The sequence below is a fragment of the Mauremys mutica genome, chromosome 4 (genome assembly GCF_020497125.1).
Source record: "Mauremys mutica isolate MM-2020 ecotype Southern chromosome 4, ASM2049712v1, whole genome shotgun sequence".
NCBI lineage: Eukaryota > Metazoa > Chordata > Testudines > Geoemydidae > Mauremys > Mauremys mutica.
In genome coordinates, this window is record NC_059075.1 from 96754346 (window position 1) to 96777757 (window position 23412).

Genomic DNA, 23412 nt, shown 5'->3' on the forward strand with positions numbered 1-23412 from the left:
TCTATATATATTCAGTAAAGTGAGTCCAGGTGTTCTGAAATTTGCATAACTCAGTCTTTCACAGGCTGCTGAATGAGTTAACTGATATCCATTGAACATGTACATTGCATTTTGGGGAGTTGTCCCAAATGTACTAATTTTCATTTATCTGCACCAAGCTTCGTTTTTTATTTACTGTCTTAGACACATAAAAGTTCCAGATCCCTCTGAACTCAATTGTATTATTCCTCTCCTCCCTCCCCCGCCTCCCAAATCTGCATCTTGCTTTATCCTCAGATTATTTATTCTAATAAAAAATGATGGCAGTTCCCAAACTGACCCCACTTCCTGCTGGAAAATTTACCACTTATAGCAACTTGCTGTTTCTGAGCCCAAATCTGCACGGCCAGAGAAAAATGTCATCAGCAAATGCTTTGTAATATTCACATACCCCCCTATTCACCAGGTACCTGGCAATTGTAGATAGTTTAAAACTACCTTTACATATAATCATTTCCTACATATAAAATGATTTACAAGCCAACAGGGGACAAGATGATAGTTCATTTCTCGTCAGTTTATTAACTCTTGCTGTTATTAGCTTTGACAGAAATAGCTCCTCCATCTTCAGGCCATGAGTCTTGTTTTGTGCTTTCTCTTGCAGAATGTTTATTATACAAGTAATCAGCAGATCCATGTGGGTGTTCTGAGTCCCACTATTGATGATGATGACAACAGATGCCTGGTGGATGTGAACAGCAGGCCCAGACTCATTGAATGCAATTATGCCAAAGCCAAGAGGATGAAGCTTTACTGGCAATTTACTCAGGTAATTCTTCCTCAAAACACATTTCAGAAGGTTCAAAAGGGATCAGCTTTGTTTCTATACCTGAAACATGAATACTCTGTTTTCCAGCAGAACTGAATTGGGTGTATGCTTGGTTTCTGTACAGCATGCCAGGGAGCCATACTTATATCTGATCCTGATAGCCGATATCTCAGGCAGTTATAAAGCTCTTGGATGGTGGTCTTCAAAGTTTATTAAACATAATTTACTGCACCATGCAGCAGTCCTCACCTGTCAAAAACGTAATAGCAGAATATCAAATTCCAGACATTGGCGGTGTGCCCTCCTTGAGCAGCCTATCACATTTGGAGGGTCCCCTTTCCAAAATCCACCACATGAGGAGCCATAGAATGTGGGCTGTGAAGCAGTGCTCCCCAGCTGCTCTCTCTGTGTGTCATTGTGCAGCGAAGATTTTGGGGCTCGCTTTTCATCAAGGATCTTCTGCAGAGAACTGCCCTCTGCAAAAACAGCTTACTGAGGCTTTCCACAGGACTCAGTATTGGCCCTCAGAACCTAGGGTGAGATTTAACCCTGTGCATCACTTAAGTCCCACCAAGGGCCTTTTTGGAGAATTTAAGTGGTGCATAGACCTGTGTGCTCACCTTCTGCATCAGGGTGAATTTCACCCTAAGTGCATAACCTCAGCTGTGACTCCTGGTCTCTTCTGCTCCACTTCATGTGGATTTGCAGAGTATTTTTGCTGCCTGCTCATTAGTTTCATCTTACGTTTAACCAGCAATTGAAGCTTCAGTAATAACTGCAGTAGAAACGTCCTGCAATTAACTGGAGTGACTACAATTAGTGCAGTGCTCATTTGGACTTTATGGTCACTAACATATATTAATGATTTTTTTATTATAATTAATAGGAAGCCATGATCATTGTTTTTAAAGGATAGTACTCGAGTGGCAGTCATCAAATGCCTGGGCTGACAGGAAAGTGGTATCATAGCCTTCACTTATGTTGCGAATTATACCTGTAGGCCACGCACCGTTCGTTTCTAGGCTGAGGCACAAAAACCAAAGTTTTACAGTGTGTCCAAATAACAAAGTTTTATTGCGCAAGGTTCAAACAACGTTCAAACGTGGTGTCCCCCTGCTAGTCAGGGAGAGACCCAGGCTACAGATTACATAGAAGTTATATACCTTTTAGGAGTGCATGCTACCCTCGTGAATCGGAAGCCTTAACCAATAAACAAGCCATTTTCTTATCTTTAGCCTATTACAGTTAATCACTGTCCGCGTGCTGGCTAGTGCGCAGTCCAGCTGTTACCTTGCATGCTAGAATTTTTCCTTAATTATGTTACTACAGCTGTGTTCCTATCCTCTTTCCTGTTCCTGACTTTATCATTTTTTAATGCTGCCCTTGGGAGCTGTGTATGTGATGTGCCCGTTTTTAGTTAATGATGGATACAAAATAGGGAAACTTACAAAATGGAGTTGCTCATGCTAACTACCCTTAACACTTACAATGTCCTTACTGTTGTACATTTAAGTTTGGCCTGTAACATAATATTTAACAATATTTTAAAATGAATATAAGAACATAAGAGCTATCATACTGGGTCAGACCATGGTCCATTTTGTCCTGTATCCTGTCCCCGCCAGTGGCCAGTACCAAAGTATATGGGGGAGTGTACAGAACAGGGAAAATATGGAATGATCCATCTCTGTCTTCTACTCCCGGCTTCTAGTAAGAGGTTTAAAGTCACCCTGAGCATGGAGTTGTGTCTCTGACCCTCTTGGCTAACAGCCATTGATGGTTCTATCCTCCATGAACTTATCTGGTTCTTTTTGGAACCCAGTTGTACTTTTGGCCTTCACAACATCCCCTGGCAAGGAGTTCCACAAGTTAGCTGTGTGTTGTGTGAAAAAGTACTTCTTGTTTGTTTTTAACTTGCTGCCTATTAATTTATCCTGGTGACCCCTGGGTTTTGTATTCCGTGAAAAGGTAAGATTTCTCTATTCACTTTTTCTATGCCATTCATGATTTTACAGACCTCTATCATATCCTCCTGCGTCTCGTCTCTTTACTGAGCTCAGCAGTCCTAATATTTTTAATCTCTCCTAGTATGAAAGCCATTGATTAGCTTCACTGAACTGCTTCCAGTTCCACTATGTCTTTTTTTAAGATGGGGCAACCAGAACTGAACACAATACTCAGGGTGTGGGTGCACCATGGATTTAAATAATGGCATTATGATATTTTCTGTCTTATTTTCTATCCCTTTCCTAATAGTTCCTAACATACTGTTAGCCTTTTTGATCAGTGTTAAGCATAAGTTTTCAGAGAACTATCCATGATGACTCCAAGTTCTCTTTCTTGGGTTTTAGTACTAATTTAGAATCTAACATTGTATATGTATAATTGGGATTATTTTTTCCAGTGTGCATTACTTTTCATTTACCAGTGCTGAATTTCATATGCCATCTTGTTGTCTAGTCACCCAGTTCTGTAAGATCTCTCTGCAACTCCTCATCTGCAAATTTTTCCAGTTCACTAACGAATGTTGAACAGCACAAATCCCTTGGGGGACCCCACTGTTTACTTTCTCCATTATGAAAACTGACCATTTATTCCTACACTTTTTCTGTCTTTCAACCACTTACTGATTCGTGAGAGGATCTTCCCTCTTATCCCGTGGCCACTTAGTTTCCTTAAGGGCCTTTGGTGATGTACCTTGTCAAAGGCTTTCTGAAAATCCAAGTATACTTTATCGACTGGATCACCCTTATCCACATGCTTTTGGACACTCTCAGAGAATTCTAATAGATCAATGAGGCATGACTTCCCTTTACAAAAGCCATGTTGACTCTTCTTCAAAAAATTGTATTTATGTATGTGTCTGATAATTCTGTTCTTTTCTATGGTTTTTAACAATTTGCTTTGTAAATGAAGTTAGGCTCAGGATCTCTTCTGGAGTCCTTTTTAAAAATCAGTGTTACATTAGCTATCTTCCAGTCATCTCGTTCAGAGGTTGATTTTAGTTATAGGTTTTGTACTACGGTTAGTTGTTCTGAAATGTCATATTTGAGTTCCTTTTAAACTCTTGGGTGAATACCATCGGATCCTGGTGACTTACTACAGTTGTTATCAATTTGTTCTAAAACCTATTCTATTGACACATCAGTTTGAGACAATATTTCAGATTTATTGCCCAAAATGAATAGTTGTGATGCAGGAATCTCCCTCACATTCTCTGCAATGAATATTATGCAAAGAATTCATCTAGCTTCTCTGCAATGGCCATGGCTTCCTTGAATGCTCTTTTTAACACCTTTGTTGTCTAGTGGACCCACTGCCTGTTTGGCAGGCTTCCTGCTTCAGATGTACTTTAAAAAATGTTTTACTGTTATTTTTTGAGTCTTTAGCAAGTTGTCTCAAATTTTTGTTGGCCTGCCATACTATACTTTTACATTTTACTTGCCAGAGTTCATGCTGCTTCATATTTTTCCTCAGTAGGATTTGACTTCCATATTTTCAAGAATGCCTTTTTGCCTCTGAAGCCTCCATTATGCTGTTGCAATTGCAATTTTAGGGGTTGCATTAACAGAGGCATAGCATGAAAGTCATAGTACTGCTCTACTCAGTGTTGGTTAGGCCTCAGCTGGAGTACTATGTCCAGTGTTGGTCACCGATGTAGAGAAACTGGGAAGGATCCAGAGGTGAGCGACATAGATGATCAAAGAGATGGAATGCAAGCCACATGAGCAAAGGCTGAAGGAACTGGCAGAGGCGGATTTACAGTAAACCACGGGGTGCCCTGGCACAGGGCCCCCCAGTGACAGGGTGCCCCAGGGCCGGGCAGCTGTGGGGGCAGAAGCCTGGTCCTGCTGGCTCCTGGGGCTCCTGCTGCAGGCTCCGCACCCACCAGCAGCCAAGCTCCTCCTCCCCCGAGCATGCTGCGTTCCCACCCTCCCAGCGCTTCCCCTGCCACCAAACAGCTGTTTGCCAGTGCTCAGGTCATTCCAGGAGGGGGAGGAGCAGGGACCGCAGTGCGTTTGGGGAAGGAGGTGGAGAAGAGGCGGGGGCAGGGCCTTGGGGAAGGAGGTGGAATCGGGGCAGGGGTGGGGTGGGGCAGGGAGCTGCTCAGGGCAGGGGTCTAGGATGGGGCAGGGGGCTGGGAGCACCCCCACAACCCCAGCCCCCTGCCCTGTCTCCTGCACCCCCTCACTTGCCCCAGTCCCCTGCCCTCCCTGACTCCTGACACCCCTCCACATTCCCACCTGTACCCCTCGCACCAAATGGAAGCTGCCCCAGGTAAGCACTCCACACCCCAACCTCCTGCCCCAACCCTGAGCCCCCTCCTGCATCCTAACTTCCTCCCAGACCCTGCACCCCCAGCCCTGACTCCTGCACCCCCTCACACACACCCAGCCCTCTGCCCTCCCTGACTCCTGCACTCCCTTCACGCAGCCCCAGCCCCCTGCCCTGACTCCTGCACCCCCTCACACACTCCCAGCCCCCCATGCCCTGACTCCTGCACCCCCTTCACACATCCTCAGCCCTGACTCCTGCACCCCCTCTCACACACACACAGTCACCTGCCCTCCCTGACTCCTGCACCCTCCCACACACGACCAGCCACCTGCCCTCCTTGACTCCTGTCCCCCCCACATCCCTACCTGAACCCCTCTCACCAAATGGGAGCTTCCCTAGGTAAGCGCTCCACACCCCAACCCCCTGACTCAGCCCTGAGCTCCCTCCTGCACCCTAACTCCTGGCCAGACCCTGCACCCCAACCCCCAGCCCGCTCCTGTACCCTAACTTCCTCCCAGACCCTGCACCCCAGTGCTTTTTACATTCTTTTTTATAAAGCACTGTTATCCAAAGCGTTTTACAATAGTTAGCTAACGGTACAACCAATATTTGGAAAGATCATTAAGTGGTCCGCCGAGACCCTCAGTGATTTTCAAGTGGTCTGTGGAAAAATAAGTTAGACTACAAAAACAATCAAGGTACCTCACTTTATTTTCATTTACTTGCTATCACTTATAGGAGGAGGATGAATGAAAAATGGTGGTGGTGGGGAGATAAGAGAGAATGTTCTTTTTCTTGGCTGGGTCCCAAGTAGGGGCCCCAAAAATGAAGCTGAGCACAGGGCCCCACTAACTCTAAACCCACCATTGAGAACTGGGTATGTTTAGTTTTGAAAAGAGGAGATTGAGGAGGGACATGATAGCAGTCTTCAAATACTTGAAAGGCTTCCATAAAAAAGAGGGAGAAAGGTTGTTCTTTCTTGCCACAGAGGGCAGGACAAGAGGCAGTGAGTTCAAACTACAGCATATCAGATTTAGACTAAAGCTCAGGAAAAAAATCCCTAACTTTAAGAACAGTAGGACTTTGGAACAGGCTGCCTAGGGAGGTTGCGGAATCTGCTTCACTGGAGGTTTTCAAAAGGAGGCTGGATAGCCACCTGTCTTGGATGGTCTAGACCAGGGGTAGGCAACCTATGGCACTGGTGCCGAAAGCGGCACGCGAGCTGATTTTCAGTGGCACTCACACTGCCCAGGTCCTGGCCACCAGTCCAGGGGGGCTTTACATTTTAATTTAATTTTAAATGAAGCTTCTTAAACATTTTTAAAACCTTATTTACTTTACATACAACAATAGTTTAGTTATATATTATAGACTTATAGAAAGACCTTCTAAAAATGTTCAAATGTATTACTGGCACGCGAAACCTTAAATCAGAGTGAATAAATGAAGACTCAGCACACCACTTCTGAAAGGTTGCTGACCCCTGGTCTAGACACAACAAATCCTGCATCTTGGCAGGGGGTTAGACTGGATGACCCTTGCGTTCCCTTCTAACCCAATGATTCTATCATACTGTGATTACTCTGCTGTTTAGCCATAGTGGCATTCATTCTTCTGGTCTTCTTACTATCATTTTTTTATTTGGGGGTATACAATTAGTCTTAGCCTCTATTACAGTGTTTTTAAGTAGCCTTCATGCTGCTTGCAGGCATTTTAACAGTGTGACTGCTCTTGTTAATTTCCATCTACCTCGCAGCATCATTCTTGTGTAGTTCCCCTTTTTACAGTTAAATGTAACAGTGGTGGTAGGGGTTGTTGTTTTTTTTTGTTTGTTTGTTTGTTTTTTGTTTTTTTCTTTTCTTTTGGTATTTTCCCCCTTATAAGGATGCTAAATTTAATTATATGATGGTCCTATTAGTGAATAGTTCAGCTGTAGTTACCTATTGGACCAGAACCTGTTTTCCACTTAGAACTAAATCAAGTAGATGGGTGAGATTCTGTGGCCTACATTGTGCAGGAGGTCAGACTAGATGATCATAATGGTCCCTTCTGACCTTGAGTCTGAGTCTAAGTGCCTCTCCTCTTGTGGGATCCAGGACTAGCTGCTCCAAGAAACGGTTATTTATGATATCTAGACATTTTTTTCCTCTGCATCATGCCATAAAATGACATTTATCCAGTCAATATGAGGATAATTGAAGTCACCCATTATTATTCCATTTTTTGATTTTTGTAGCCTCTTTAACCTCTCTTAGCATTTCACAGTCACTGTCACCATCCTGGGCAGATAGTCCGTAGTATATTCCTACTGCTTTCCACTTATTATGCAAGCATGAAATTTCTGTCCCTGGAGATTCTGTTGTACAGTTTGATTCTTTTAAGATTTTCACCTTATTTAACTCTGCTTTTTTTAACATATATTGCCACTCTCCCACCAGCATGACTTACTCTGTCATTCCTATATATTTTGTACCCTGGTATTACATTGTCCAATTGATTATCCTCATTCTACCAAGCTTCAGGAGGCTCTCCATTGTAGTGTTCTGCTTGCTTAGTTTTGGGACATTCTTTTAATGGGTTGTAGTAACAGATTTATTCAAACTCTGTTTTAAAAAACAGTAATGTTACTGATTAACATTCAGCTGTATGGTCCTTGCTCCAGATGACCTGACCCTTTGGTGCCAAAGAATCCATTGCCTCTGCTCCAAAAAACTGATGAATTTGGTATGATTGATTTATATATGTTAGAATTGATTTTGTGGGCCCATATGTTTGCTGTTAGAGTAAAAAGTGCTGAATTAACAGTTTTAATTAACCCTCCTCTCCACATCCTCAACAATCTAGAACAAAACATAAACTTCAAAAATTTCTTAATCACCTTGTTAGGAATTTGTGTCTTCTTTTCCCTTCTATATTTCCATTCTGTAGTGGAAGCACCATACTGTGCTGTAAATATTCCAAGGAGTCCAGTGTTAATTTCCACAACCTAACTTCCTCTGAAGAGAAGAGGGAACCACTTTTTTGTCTCTTTATGATAAATTAATTAAAGGCATGCTGTTCAGAAAGGATTGTTTTGTTAGTACCCAGAGTGATTAAAGAGTTGTAGTTTCTGCACACATAATGTGATGCAAAGTAGGTTTTGCATGCTGTAAGCTACAAGAAAACTAATGAGAGTAATCAAGGATTGCCAAGATAAATTGATGCATTGTGTTCTAGTTGCTCACATTTAATCTGGTAAAATGAGTACACTTCTCTGAACACATTGGAAGGTGTCTTAAAAAAATCTGAAAAGCATTGTTGTTTCTTCTACTACATTTTGAAAGCTCCTGCCTTTACTTTTTTATGTTACACAGTGATCAGGACTACTGCACAGGGACTGTAGGCGTTGATGTTCATGTAGCACTTTTAGACCTGGAGCTGTTCAACTATTAATGTATTTTTAAATGTAGTTTTTGGCTTCTGGCCATAGGATTTCATAGCCCCACCTAAAGACTGCAAGCATAGGCTCGCTCTTCTGTAGGTTCTGAGACATGGCAATGATCCCCACAGGGAACTCTGATAATGCAGGTCATAAAAAATGGGAGGGGGAAGAATTACCTCATGAAGGTAATGGGTTTTGTAAACTTATAGGAGGACAGAAAGGTCCAGAATAGTGCAAAACTAATGCACGTGTCCTGGGTTCCAGGCCTATGTCTTGGAATTGAAATGAGAAAACATCTATAACTTCCTGCAAAACACACCTTACATTTTTAGAGGCAAAACTCTCATCCATAGTACAACAAGGACATCAAAATGTATCTTCAGTTTTACCACTACATTTTAAGTTTCTGTGAAAATTGATAGGCTCACGTGGATAAAACGGCAACTTTTTGAAAAAGTACCAGTTAGATAGCATTCCCCGTTTTCTCTATTTGCAGTTAGTGGGATGCTTTCATTATGTTAGTTTAATGATGGAAAATGTGGTATTATTTAAATATTAAGTATTGGAGCAGGGGCTGAGCGGCAAACCAACAGTCAGGAAGCTCAGGCCCTTTGGAGCAGGGGCTAAGCAGCGAACAGTAGGTGTATAGGCCCAGGTCCTTACGCCTGAGTGCTGGGTGAGGGGGAAAACTGCCACCCGTGAGTGGGGTGGCAGGGGGGACACAGGCCCGCCCACTCCACTGTGTCCCAGCCCGGGGCCCTAGCAGCGGCTATCACCGCTGCTGGTCAATGGGGTCCTGACCGCAACACACTGACATCGGGACCTCTGCGTCTGCAGCCTGACAGGGGTCGGCTACCCCCGGGCTACTTCCACCTTCCCCCTCAGGGCCTACCTCGTCCGTGGCACCAGCTCCAGGCCAGTCAATCAGCATAGGCTCCTCAGGACCAGGGCTTGGTGGCAGGTCTGGCAGCTCCCCGGGGAAGTCCGGCCAGGCGTGCTCGGGCGGCTCCTCCGGGTAACAGCAGGGACGGGGAAGCTCCAGCGGCTCCTCTTCGTAGTGGGCGCGGGGGAATTCCAGCGGCTCCTCCCAGTAGCGGTCATGAGGAAGCTCCGGTGGCTCCTCTTCATAGTGGGCGCAGGGGAGTTCCAGCGGCTCCTCCCAGTAGCGGACATGGGGAAGCTCCGGTGGCTCCTCTTCGTAGTGGGCGCGGGGAAGCTCCGGCCAGTCAGGACAGCTGCCTCGGGCCCTGGAGGGTTCCCAGTCAGGAGCTCCCGCCAGCACGTCTGCTCCCGGCGGCGGCTGGGCTCTGACTGAGCTCTGGTGGCCAGCTTTTCTACTTCCTGTCCTGCCCTTGACTTCCGGGGGGCGGGGACAGGTGGTGGTGGCTCCGCCCACTTGGATGTCTGCAAGGGCGCTCCCTCTGCTAGGCAGGAGGGGAGCCACACCGACTCACTACAGATGGCCTTTGTAATATGCCTGGAAGATCAACAAATTTGGGCTATTTCAGCCCTGAGGGGCAGATCATTACAAAGGAAAGGGGCCTTTATAGAAAATTTTCTGCAAGCAACCTCCTTCCTTTTATAACAAGGGGATTGAGCTCATTTATTTCCCGCACTATTATTTTAATGCACCGTAGAGTATGAAGAAGTAGTAAAGGCGGGGCAAATAGAAATCCAGCAGTGATTAGTCTTTCATTTAGAAGGGAAGATGCAGAAATTAATTCTCCATCCCAAACTGCAATAATATTTGAGAGAGAACAATGGACTGGATGTCACAGGGAACTGGTTCTAGAACATGAAGTCATTTACATCTAACCAGAAATAGGCCCAAATCAAAGCCACGTATACAAACACAGGTGGAAACATTGAGTGGTTTGAGAGCCAAAGCTGATTCCAGATTCTCATTTTTCAAATGGTTGCTATGTTTATCATGGGCTAAACCAGAACCCTGGATCCTCTAAACAGTCCTGAATTAAGAATATTAAGATGTGGATCGGAATGTGGTGACTTGAACCCATCTCTTCTTCGAAGTACTGGTGTGAATTAGACCCGGGTTAGTGCATAGATGATGATGTTTCTTAGTATATTATAGCTGTCCTGTGGCAATCTCAACAGAAAAATTGCTCTACCCTCTCACTCTGAGGAGGTCCTACCAGGTCAGGTTTAAGACACATTGAAGAGATAGCTTGGGGAAGGTTACACTGCCATTGGCTATGCCTCATTTCTCCTGGACAACTAGAGGGCTTCATTTTCCAGGGCTATTTTATTCTGTTCTGTTCCATATGGGTTATTATACTACACATCAGTGTTGTATCTGAGCGCTTTCCCATAGTTCATTACATAAGGTGACCAGATATCTGTCATATATTGTTCTCTCATCTTCTCCCCATGGAGAGAAGCATGTGCAGTGCAGTGTCTTGGTTTGGTAGGGTTTTCAGGGGTCTGTTTGTTTTTTGTTGTGTTTTAGTGTATCAGTTGCTATGTATTTATGCTAGAGAAGGCAAGATCAAAGAAATGTGCCTGGCACTTGGAGTGGAAGATAATGGGGTTTGTGAAGTTCTTTAGCTCCTGGAGGAGTTGATTTCCCAGTCTTGCACTGCCCTTGAGAAAGTTCTGTAAATCTGGCCTCTTTCATGAGTAATCAAATTTCTAAGAAAATAAGGGATAAAAGGAGTGATCAAGAAGAAACTATAGTAATGTACAAATGTATCAACTTTCACAAGTGTAGGTAGTATAAGGAGTAAGTTAATTTTTATTATACAGTATTATTTTTCTATTAATATGTGTATTGGGAAGTTTCAGATTTAGTTGGAACATAAGAGTTTTAAATTATTCAGTGTCCAGAAATTCTCCGTAGGTGATTTTTATTGTTAACATAATAATGCATTAATATTTTTAAACACGTGACCGAGATTTTCAAAAGCGCCTAGTGATTTTTGGGCACCTCAGTTTTGAGCACACTTAAGGAACCTGATTCTCAATAAGTGATGAGCATCATCCACCCTCTGGAATTGTGACCTGTTTAAGGTGTCTTGTTTTTGGCACTCAACAAGTAAGGCACCCCAAATCACTAGTTAGTTTTGAAAATCTTGGCCCATGATATGTCCACAGTACAGTACTTCAATATAGTCATTTTTAAAATGTAATTCATGATGGCTTTATCATCAACCAAATTATTATCTCAATTAGAAGGATGTAATTAGTGGATTTAGTGAAGTCAGTGGAGTTATTCTGGTTTTACACGAATGTAACTGATAGCAAAGCTCCCTCTGCCTCTCCATAGAAAGTCTGCTACCAGATTTTATTCTGGTTAAGTCTCTGTACCAAATATTCAAAAGTTGCTTCTAAATGTAGGCAAAACCTTTTGGCTTCCCATAATCACATAGATGCTAAGTATCATAAATATACAGTATGGGCCTCACAAGTGTAAAGGGCTGAGTCTGAATCTTGTCTGTCTCACCCCAGTGTAAATCAGGATTGACTTAGGGCTAGTCTACACTTACCGTCCGGGTCGACGCGGTGAGTTCGACTTCTCGGAGTTCGAACTATCGCGTCTGATCTAGACGGGATAGTTCGAACTCCGGGAGTGCCGCGGTCGACTCCGGTACTCCACCACTGCAAACGGTGGTGGCGGAGTCGACCTTGGAGCCGCGGAGTTCGACCCCGCCGCGTCTGGACGGGTGAGTAGTTCAAATTAGGGTACTTCTAATTCAGCTACGCAATTCACATAGCTGAATTTGCGTACCCTAATTCGAACCCCCTTTTTAGTGTAGACCAGGCCTTAGATTGATATAGAACTGATGATAGGAAAATCTGTCCCTCTGTATCTGAAAATCATTTTAACATATGGTCCTACATGTGAAAAGTGATTGGATATAAACATTAGGAAAATTGGTGTGGGGCTTTTTTTGTTTTGTTTTTGTTGCAAGACAAAAGTTCCTGGAGCACTCAAGTCATTCAAACTCTTATACGATGGGTATTTAATCATGATCCAGCTGATCTGACCCTCAGCTGATTTCCATACTAGTCTACAGCTTTATAAATGTGCTAAATGCAGTGTGAGCTGATGAAGTGTAGGCTTCAGTGACACTCCTGCTCCCAAGGCTTCGTCGAGTGTTTATCTCTGTAATTATGTCAAATTATGAAAATTAACACTGGAAAGACTCACTCAAGTGCGTAATGTTCACTAAGTTTATTGCTCAGAGTGTCTGTCAGGTGGTGGTCTAATCTAGGCAAATACTTTTTTGGAAGCACTGCTGTCTTGAACTGAAATACTTGTAACTGTGCTGGGTCCAAGATATGAGAGAGATGAGATGGGTGAGGGAATATCTTTGATTGGACCAACACCTTTATTGGACTCAGCCACCTTGTGTCTCTCACTGAAAGAGGTGAGCTGCCATCAGACTTTTGAATACTTATCGCCATTTTTCACTTAATCAGAAATAAACAGGGCCTTCCAGAAGAGCAATTAGTGATTACTGCAAATGGTAAGGAGTGGGAGGACAGAGACAAGAATAAACATGTAGCCAAAGTGGAATCAACTTTATTAAACCATTATTTTAAACAAGATATCTACTAAGGGCAACCTGTCCTGGCAGCAGTGAACAAAGGGGAAGGCTATATAACGTCAAGCTGTCACCGATGACCTTCCTTTTCAATACTCAAATCCAAAGTATTCTAATATTGCCCAGGCCTAATTAGCTTGGATTATCACAGCCCTTCCAAAGCCTAACCAAGGTCAGAGTCCCATTCAGACCACTGCATGAGGCAACCAGCAGCCTCACACAATGCTCAGGAGTCATGCAAATCTAGCCAACTTCTTCAGTGAAGGAGGACTAATCCCCATTATAACCAGTTGTTGTCCACCATTAGTTTGCGGATGATACCAAATGGGGAGAGGTTACAAGTCATTTGGAGGATATGATTATAATTCAAAATGATCTGGACAAACTGGAGAAATGGTCTGAAGTAAATAGGATGAAATTCAATCAGGATAAATGCAAAGTACTCCATTTAGGAAGGAATAATCAGTTGCACACATACAAAATGGGAAATGCCTGCCTAGGAAGGAGTACTGCGGAAAGGGATCTGGGGTCATAGTGGACCACAAGCTAAATATAAGTCATCAGTGTAACACTTGCAAAAAAAGTAAACATCATTCGGGGATGTATTAGCAGAAGTGTTGTAAGCAAGACACGAGAAGTAATTGTTCCGCTCTACTCCACGCTGATTAGGCCTCAACTGGAGTATTGTGTCCAGTTCTGGGTGCCACATTTCAGGAAAGATGTGGACAAATTGGAGAAAGTCCAGAGAAGAGCAACAAAAAATGATTAAAGGTCTAGAAAACACGGAGTTTGTTTAGTCTGGAAAAGAGAAAATTGAGAGGGAATATAACAGTTTTCAAGTACATAAAAGGTTGTTACAAGGAGGAGGGAGAAAAATGGTTCTTCTTAACCTCTGAGAATAGGACAATAAGCAATGGGCTGAAATTGCAGCAAGGGAGGTTTAGGTTGGACATTAGGAAAAACTTCCCAACTGTCAGGGTGGTTAAGCACTGGCATAAATTGCCTAGGGAGGTTGTGGAATCTCCATCATTGGAGATTTTTAAGACCAGGTTAGACAAACACCTGTCAGGGATGGTCTAGATCAGGGGTGGGCAAACTTTTTGGCCTGAGGGCCACATCGGGTTTCCGAAATTGTATGTAGAGCCAGTTAGGGGAGGCTGTGCTTCCCAAAACAGGCAGGTGTGGCCAGGCCCCAGCCCTCTATCTGACCCCCCCTGCTTCTTGCCCCCTGATGGCCCCCCCAGGACCCCTGCCCCATCCACCCCTCCCTGTCCCCTGACCACGCCTGGAACCCCCGCCCCTGACTGCCCCCTGCCACCCCATCCAACCCCTCCTCTCATTCCTGACTTCCCCCCGCCGGGACCTCTGCTCCCATTCAACCCCCCTGTTCTCTGACCGCCCCGACCCCTATCTTCCCCCCGACACACCCTGACCCCCCCCGAACTCCCCTGCCCTTTATCCAACCCCCCTGCTCCCTGCCCCCTTACCGGGCTGCCTGGAGCACCGGTGGCTGGCAGCGCTACAGCTGCGCCATCCAGAGCACCAGGACAGGCACCCGCTAGAGCCAGCCACGCCACCGTGCAGCACAAAGCACCGGGTCAGGCTGCAGCTCTGCAAGAGCCCTGCTGCTCAGAGCATTGCGCTGGCGGTGCAGTGAGCCGAGGCTGCGGGGAAGGGGGAACAGCGGGGGAGAGGGCGAGGGTTAGCCTCCCGGGCCAGGAGCTCGGGCTGGGCAGGAGTGTCCCGCAGGCCAGATGTGGCCCACAGGCCATAATTTGCCCACCTCTAGTCTAGATAATACTCAGTCCTGCAATGAGTGCAGGGGACCGGAGTAGATGACCTCTCGAGGTCCCTTCCAGTCCTCTGATTCTATGATTATCACACCATTGTGCATGGTGCCAGACTGACGGCTGTGTAGGCAGTCAATTAGATGATTCTTGGAGATACCCTCTGTAACTGATTCATTTGACATGAAAAGTGTTGGGGGAGCTTCATGTTGCCCCAGGCTTCTGCAGCAGAAATGAAGCCTGTTCTTTGCATATTCTTTCCCAAAGTCTTGTGCAAGACTCTTTCAGCTCATCGGTGTCTTAGTAGAGCCAGTACTACATCTCAGTACTGCTGATAAACAAGGGATGTATTTAAGGGTATGTGTGTATGGGTATATATGTCTATATGCTTATATGTTTAAAGGACCCTTTTTAAAGCTTCTTAATTAGTAGGTTTCTGCTTTCCTTATTCTGAAACTAAAATGAAAAACCAAATCCTTCAGGAATTGAAAAGAGAAACGCTTCTCATCATTTAAAATGAAATAAAACCAATAAATAAGAACAACTTGTCTGAAGAGAGAAATCAAATTCCTCCATATATAAAGGCCATAAAGAGGCCATGCCATACTGTTACTTCTGCCTCTCCAGCTTATCTAATATTTTAGGCAGGACCAGTGCATAGTGCCAGTGTCGGGAGGGATGTTAGGAAGAGGCATAGCTAACACCATGTTAGCACCAGGAGCACTAATACAGCAGTGACAGGATTGTGGAAGCTGCCATGTTTTAATTCTCACCTTTATTCAACCTCCCTGAATTATTCTGTTAGGACCCAATCTCCTATTGAAGTCAGTGGGATTTTTTTCCATTGCCTTCAATGGGTTTTGCATCAGGCCCTGGGAGATAACTTTAGGGTGGGGTGGGGTGGGGTTCCTATTGAGTTCAGTGGGCTGTTTGAGTGCAGCTGAAAGCAGGATTTACTCTTCTGAAGTGACACCACATGCTATATCTAAGTTATTTATTCAGTGCGTGCAGGAGCAGCATTTCACGCAGCTATTGATTCCAACTTGAAAGCTTTCTAAAAGCACTAAGGAAGTATGTACTGTTCAGGTGAGCATTCCCACACGCTTCTGGATACATTATGCTGAACAAACCTTCTCACGTATGTCCCTCTTTTTAAATGCATATTCTAAACACCAGAATAGCTTTTATTGTAAATTATTCATTACTTCCTCAACTTCCAGTGAGACTTCCAAAGTTCCTGGCATTCACACACACCTGTGGACAGTTTTGTATGGCAAGTGGACACCCTCCCTGTGGGTGAAATTCACCTCTGCACAGAGGCTCCATGCATCACTTAAGCTCCCACCACTTATGGCTGGAAGAGATTAAGGGCTGGTCTACACTACACAGTTAGGTCAATTTAAAATAGTTTGTCAACCTAATTATGTCAGCATCTACACTATAGCAGGAGCTGTGAAATTGACAAGAAAGCCCTTGCTGCCTTGGAGAGCTGGGCGGCTGGACCCTGCTCCCAGCTGGGGTGAGAAGCCTGGGGGTCTTCCCCCAATTCCCAGCTGGGAGCTGAGCTTCAGACCCCGCTCCCAACTGGGAGCCAGGCCAGAAGCCGGGGTGGCTTTGGGCTTGACTCCCAGCTGGGAGCCGGGGTGAGAAGCCCAAGCAGCCCCCCACCTGCTTTCTGCTGAGAGCCAGGCAGGGAGCAGGGGGTGGTTGGCCAGAAGAGACCCTGCTCCCGGTGGCGAGAAGCCCCGGGTGGCTTCCCCCTGCCCCTGGGGAACATGGCACACGGGGGCAGGGGTAGCCTGCTGGGAGCCCAGGAGCCTGTGAGGCAACCAGGCTCCTGGCAGGGAGTTTCCAGCAGGCTCTCAGCGCCCCACACTGCCCCTCTTAGATAAGTGGAAGTGCTCCTGGTGAGGACACTCCCCACCGACCCAAGGAGGGTAGCGTGAACATGCACCACCGCAGTAATTACTACTAGTATTGGTCGACTTAGGTTTGTAATGTAGACATACCTTTAGAAAGTGTGCTGTGGAAACAAACGGACATTTGTGCAGAGGGTGCATAGAGGGCATATGACAAACTCCTTGCAACTCTCTCTCCTTCCCCCGGCCAGCTGCTCTAGCAGCACCCAAGGGCCAGGAGAGAAAGCTGCTGTTACACTAAGTAGAAAGCAACAAAGAGTCCTGTAGCACCTTATAGACTAACAGATGTATTGGAGCATGAGCTTTCGTGAGTGAATACCCACTTTGTCAGATGCTTTTTACAAATCCAGACTAACACGGCTACCCCTCTGATACTTTACACTAAGTAGTAGTCCCTCAGCCACAGCACTCTATCTCTATACCCGACGGTGCCCGTCAATCCAGCCCAGAATCCAAAAAGCTGTTTATGGGAGTGTGGGACCCCCAGACCCTCACCCACCAATAAGGGCAGGATGCCCTCCTCTTCCCACCCCAAAAGCCAGAGACAGACCAGCTAAGCAAGACCTCCAGTCCGGGGAACCTTCCAGCCTCAAGAATTAAGGAAGACCCATTCCCCAAATAATTACTGAGCTCACCACCGGGGAAGCTCACACTCAGTCAATCCTCCTACAGTCAGCCAGAAAGAGCAGGACAACCTGCCTATCAGCACAGATACTCCTGTGAGAAACAGTTGCCAGAAAGGGGATCTACCTAGAGGTGCCTAGTGGGGAGTCAAGAGGTACTTGGACCGAGGTTGAGGATGAAAGGGTTGCTGGATTTGGGAGGGGGCAAGTATGAAACAGTATTTTGCAGGAGGGGAGGGGTGAGGGATTAATGCATTGGGGGTGGGGGAATGGAGGAGGTATTTTACTCAAGGAATATCTGTGAATTGCGAACTGAGGGTTGAGCATTTTTGAAGGTGTTCCATGTTGACATTTTGACAGCAGCACATCAGGTTCTATTGTTATCTTTACTCTGTCAGCATAGGTGAGATCAGAGGGCAGGAAGAGCCCCTACCTGGTAAGATCAACACTCGGCCCTAGCATCACAAGGGGAGAGGCTGGGCAGCGCACATGCCCAGAACAGCCCCATGATGCTGGTATCTAGAGTTAATGTCACAGCACTGTTCCATGCATGTGCACAGTGTCCCATCCATCCCACCCATCTATGGTGTTTGTTCTGATCATGGGAATCCTGTGAATCTTGTCACTTCTCCAAAAGAAGTGAGAGGAGGTCCAAACACTGCCATCAGCACTGTTAAGAGCAAGCGATGTGAAATTGAAGCCATTGTAAAATACTGCAGCAGGCAAATGAAGTTCCCTTCTTAAATATTTTAGCATTTTTCACCATGTTTCTCTATAGCTCATAATTGTTCCCTCGGAAAGTGCTGCCAGAGTGAAATACTGTTGTTCTCTCCCTGCTTTAACACTACAATGAAAAGATAGTGTTGTTAGAGGAAGCAGAGGGTTGGAGTTTATATTCTATATCTTTCCCATGGCTATATTTTGCATAGCTGGAGTTTATTGTAATGAAATGCTTTGTTCCTCAGGTGCAAAAAGAAGACATAGCATGGAAACTAGTGCATACTAATAAATAACGATTAAGGCTTATGCATTCTCCAGCTATAGATTGAATTTTGCAGCTATAGTAGATTTCATTAGATGAAAACTAATATTACTGTGTTGTACAGTGTAGTCCATCTGAGTGGAAAGGGATTTGCTGGGTGTAGCATTTTGGGATTATTCCCTATGTTAAAAACTCAGCAGTTGGTCATCTTACTTACATTTTACTGAAACTACTGCTGCAGCACTTTGATCATTGCCTCTCATGTTTAAGACTTTATGTGACTAATATTTAGAATAAATAATCCCTTTCCACTGAGAAGAAGAAAAAATAGCAGAATGTAATGGGATTCTGATCAAGGAAGAACATGACCCCCTTGACCGTGGCAGAGATGCACAGGAAGCTTTGTGAGCAATCAATATTAAGATTTTGAAGAAAATAACTTCACAAGTTGTTGCTATTCTCATGTAACTTCAGTGGTAGTTTTTTGTTTGGTTTGTTTTGTTTTTGAAAGTCCTCCATGTTTTATAAGCACATCAGAATTCTGTCATTTCCTGATTGAATGCTTTGATATGCACTGTGCTTTATTGAAACGCTCTGTCTGGCGGTTAGCGTTGCTGCTTTGGGGCATGATTGTGCGGGCACAAAGTTCTTTCTCACAGCAAGCTTTCCAGATTTTAAAGAAAATAACTAAGTATTGAATTATCTTTTGTGCTGTCTTGGGAGCAAAGCTGTACACAAAATCTGCTAACAAATGCAACTGTCACATGCTTAATTCCCCAAGTACCACACTGGGAATTTATGGGAGGGGAGAGGAAATTACTCATGCTCTTTGGTTGATATGATGTAGTGGGTATACTTATATTCTATTTAAATAAGAAATATTCTGTTTGGTTAGGACCTGTCTCTTTTAATGGCTAGAATAGACTTAAAACAAATGAGGACACATTCATACCTCACTGCTGCTACAGATTTACTCTTTTTTGTAAAACAGTGCTTATGAGGTACCCTTATTCACTGATTCTTACATGGCTAAAGCCCACATTGCTACTACTCCAGCTATGAGCTGGAACAGTAATCTCAGCTCCTGCATTTCACGTCCCTGAGGTGTTAAGGCCACTGCATCCACGTGAACACAGATCTTGAAGCCACTGGAATGATATGAGGCCCCATCCTATATAAGTGGAGGGAGAAGGAACAGTGTCTATACTGGAGTGGGGAAAAAATCTGTGCTGCATGGAGAGGATTTCTCCACCAGCCCTTGGAGCTCTGTTACTGGGCTTAAATTCACTCTTACGTGGGTGAATTTCACCATTCTTATCCCAGACTGTTGTGACGTGTTGCTGTGCACTGCTAAACAGTTGCCTGTTTCTATCTGAGAACCATTCTGCTACTGGGTGGAGTAATTCCTGTGCAGTATATACTGTATGTAGGTTGGGTTACCATATTTCAACAATCAAAAACGAGGGGGGGAGAGCCCTGCCCCCTCCCACTTCCCGCCCCCTGACTGCCCCCCTCCAAACCCCCAACCCCCCCGCTCCTTGTCCCCTGACTGCCTCCTCCTGGGACCTCTGCCCCTAACTGCCCCCCAGGACCCCACCCCCTACCTAAGCCTCCCTGCTTCTTGTCCCCTGACTGCCCCCTCCTGGGACCTCTGTCCCTAACGGCCCCCCTAGGACCATACCCCCTACTTGTCCCCTGGCTGCCCCAACCCTTATCCACACCCCCAACCCCAGACAGACCCCCGGGACTCCCACGCTGCATCCAACCACTCCCCCCCCCGACAGGACCCTCAGAACTCCCGACCCATCCAACCCTCCCCCTGCTCCCTGACTGCCCCCCGGGACTCCCCTTACCAGGCCCATGCCGGTCAGACGCTGGCTCCACGTGGAGGCAAAACACGCTGCCGGGCTGCCCCGCGCACAGCCCCTTCCCCACAGAGTGCTGAGGCAGCGGGTGGCGGGGGGGAGCTGGGGAGGGGCTCTGGCTGCTGGAGGCCAATGGGAGTTGCTCAGTCAGGCCCAGGCGCCCAATCAGCCGCGCCGCACTCTGCATGGGTGAGAGTGGGGAAAAATCCCAGACCTTTTAACCTTATTACCAGTTCCTCCCAGACGGCTATTTAAAGACAAAAAAGCCGGACATGTCCGGGGAAATACGGACGGTTGGTAACCCTAATGTAGGTCCAAATCCTGCCCTGGAATGCCTGCACATGATTTCAGTGGAGATGAGTACAGCATGCATCTGGGGGAAGAATTTCCCCTGTAACTTGCAGGACTTTTTGGAATCTTTCAGAATAAAAGTCCCTTGATATATTATATTATTACTTGTTAAGAATTTGGATTTATACTGTCCCTTTAACTCAAAAGAATCCCACACTCTCAAAATCTATATAGGGAATGGGATCATATCATCATCTGCTGCTGATGTGAAATACAGCAGCTACATAACTACACTCTGCAACATTGAACAACTGCTCAGGTCAGGAAGGGAAGGAGAAGACTGCATTCATTTGAAACTGTAGGAGGAATATAGACAGGCAGAATGTAATTACCCAAAGTGGAATTCGGCCAACTGATACCTGCAAAAAGGCTGGGTTTTTTTTTTTAAATGACTGCAAATGGCCAGGACTCTAATTTTAAATCTCAACCACAAGACAGCTCCTTCAGAACCACAAGTGCCCCCGGACATCATGTTGATTTAGGTGGAAAGAGTGTGCTACCTGATGAATCATCACCATCTCTTTCTGCTGCCCCTAGCTGTTCTTTGCCTGTCTCTGATCCAAATACTAACCCATCTGGACCCTACTTATCCTTGGAACTAATAGGATCACTGCACTAGCTGTTCTAGTTGGAGGTCAAGAAATTTTACCCACTGTACTACTTGCAGATGAGAAAGTGGTATTTAATGACATTCTCATCTTAACTGAGTGTATGCTTCCCCTTAGTGTGTGTGCAACTCAAACAATATTCCTTTTACATCGAGTACTTGACGTTAAAAATAGGTAGCTTAAAGTATTTGCAATTTCAGTCTTCTTAGCATATGTCTAAGTACCTGTGATTGCTTCTTTGACAAGTTGTGCTAAAGTGAATTAGTTAGAAATATTTGTAAATCATCACGTGTTCAGAATCCCTACTCTATGGATTCTTCACTTCACACATCTCCGTATGAAAATATGAATGTGTGCAATATTTTTGCTTAATGAAAAAAATCAATATTTATGGTAAGTGGCCTGAAATTTATGCAGTTCCTGTTTGGTAAAAACTCTTCATTGTGGCAACCAAATGACATGTTAAATAATTTAAGTCTTGTACTTGGAGTAATTTTCTAGTAACAGGTTTTAATTTTCACAAATTACATGCTGAACTTATCATCTAGAAAGTTCTTGTGTGAATGCTGCAGTAAAAAGTGCTTTTAGTGGGTGCATTTCAAGTCTTTTCCAGCATTTCACATTATGCAGCATTTATTCTCCTGAGGACTGTGTTTAAGCTCCAAAGATACTCATGTTGAATTAATTTAAAATGAATTCAGTGCATTCCTCTGCTTTTTCTACAAAGCAGATATGCTATTTGCATATTTTAGCATATAATTTTCTGTACCACTTTTATTTTTACAAAGAAAATGTGTTCTAACCTCATGATTCTCTTAATTTTTGATAGACTAACTCCGATTTTCTGAGGTCCAGATAGGATCACTCTGAAATCACATATGAAAAACTTTTTAATGGGGGTAAGGTGTTGTGTGCTGTACAAGATTGGAATTGTCATTAAGTAGGTCTCTTTCTAGTGGGATCCTGCAGAGTTTGGTTATCTGCCCTATGCTATTTATCAATGACCTGGAAGAAAACATAAAATCATCACTGATAAAAGTTTGCAGATGACCCAAAAATTGGGGGAGTGGTAAATAGTGAAGAGGACAGGTCACTGATTCAGAGCGATCTAGATCGCTTGGTAAACTGGGTGAAATAATACACATTTTAATATGGCTAAATGTAAATACATACATCTGGGAACAAAAAATGTAGGCCACGCTTACAGGGAAGTAGTGATTCTGAAAAAAGATTTAGCGTAGAGTTGCCAACCATCTAGGAATTAAAGATTAATCTTTAATTAAAGATTGTCATGTGATGAAACCTCCAGGAATACATTGAACCAAAAATTGGTAACCCTATTTTGAGGGGAAGGGATGGATAATCAGCTGAAATGAGCTCCCCCTGTGGCCAAAAGAGCTAATGCAATCCTAGGGTGCATAAACAAGGGGATCTAGAGTAGTAGTAGACAGGTTATTTTACCTCTTTATTTGGGACTGGTGCGACAACTGCTGGAATACTGTGTCCAGTTCCGGACACCACCGTTCAAGAAGGATGTGAATAAATGGCAGTGGGTTCAGAGAAGAGCTATGAGAATGATTAGAAAACATGCCTTATAGTGATAGACTCAAAAACCTCGATCTATTTCACTGAACAAAGAGCCAGTCAAGGGATGTCTTGATTACAGTCTATAAATACCTACATGTGGAATAAATATTTAATACTGGGCTCTTCAATCTAGCAGAGAAAGGTAAAACAAGATCCAATGGCTGGAGGTTGAAGCTAGACAAATTCAGACCGGAAATAAGGTGTACATTTTGAACAGTGAGAATAACCACTGGAACTATTTACCAAGAGTCATGGTGGAGTCTCCATTATTTATAATTTTAAAATCCAGATTAGATGTTTTTCTAAAAGATATGCTCTAGGAACTATTTTGGGGAAGTTCTATGGCCTATATGATATAGGACATTGGTTCTCAAACCGGGGTCATGACACAGTTCTGTGGGGGGTCACGAGCCCTGACCCCAGTGCGCAGCTGCAAGTTGCGAGCCCTGACCCCTGCGCTGGGCTGTGAGCCCTGACCAAGACACATGGCTGCGAACCCCGACCCCTGTGTGGAGCCGCGGGGCTACAAGCCCTGACCCGGGTGTGCAGCTGTGAGTTGCGAGCCCCAACTCCAACAGGGATGCATGGCTGTGAGCCCCGACTCCTGTGCATGGCTGT

At 44.7% G+C, this 23412-nt stretch overlaps 1 protein-coding gene across 4 annotated transcripts in view; it reads left to right on the forward strand.

Moving 5' to 3' along the window:
* Nucleotides 1–23412, forward strand: part of GALNT18 (polypeptide N-acetylgalactosaminyltransferase 18) — a 520203-nt gene that overhangs the window by 472415 nt on the left and 24376 nt on the right. For all 4 annotated transcript variants that reach the window (XM_045016612.1, XM_045016609.1, XM_045016610.1 and 1 more), the window contains one exon: nt 644–808. In XM_045016612.1, coding sequence (XP_044872547.1) covers nt 644–808 — 165 coding nt within the window. The remainder of the gene's footprint in view (nt 1–643; nt 809–23412) is intronic.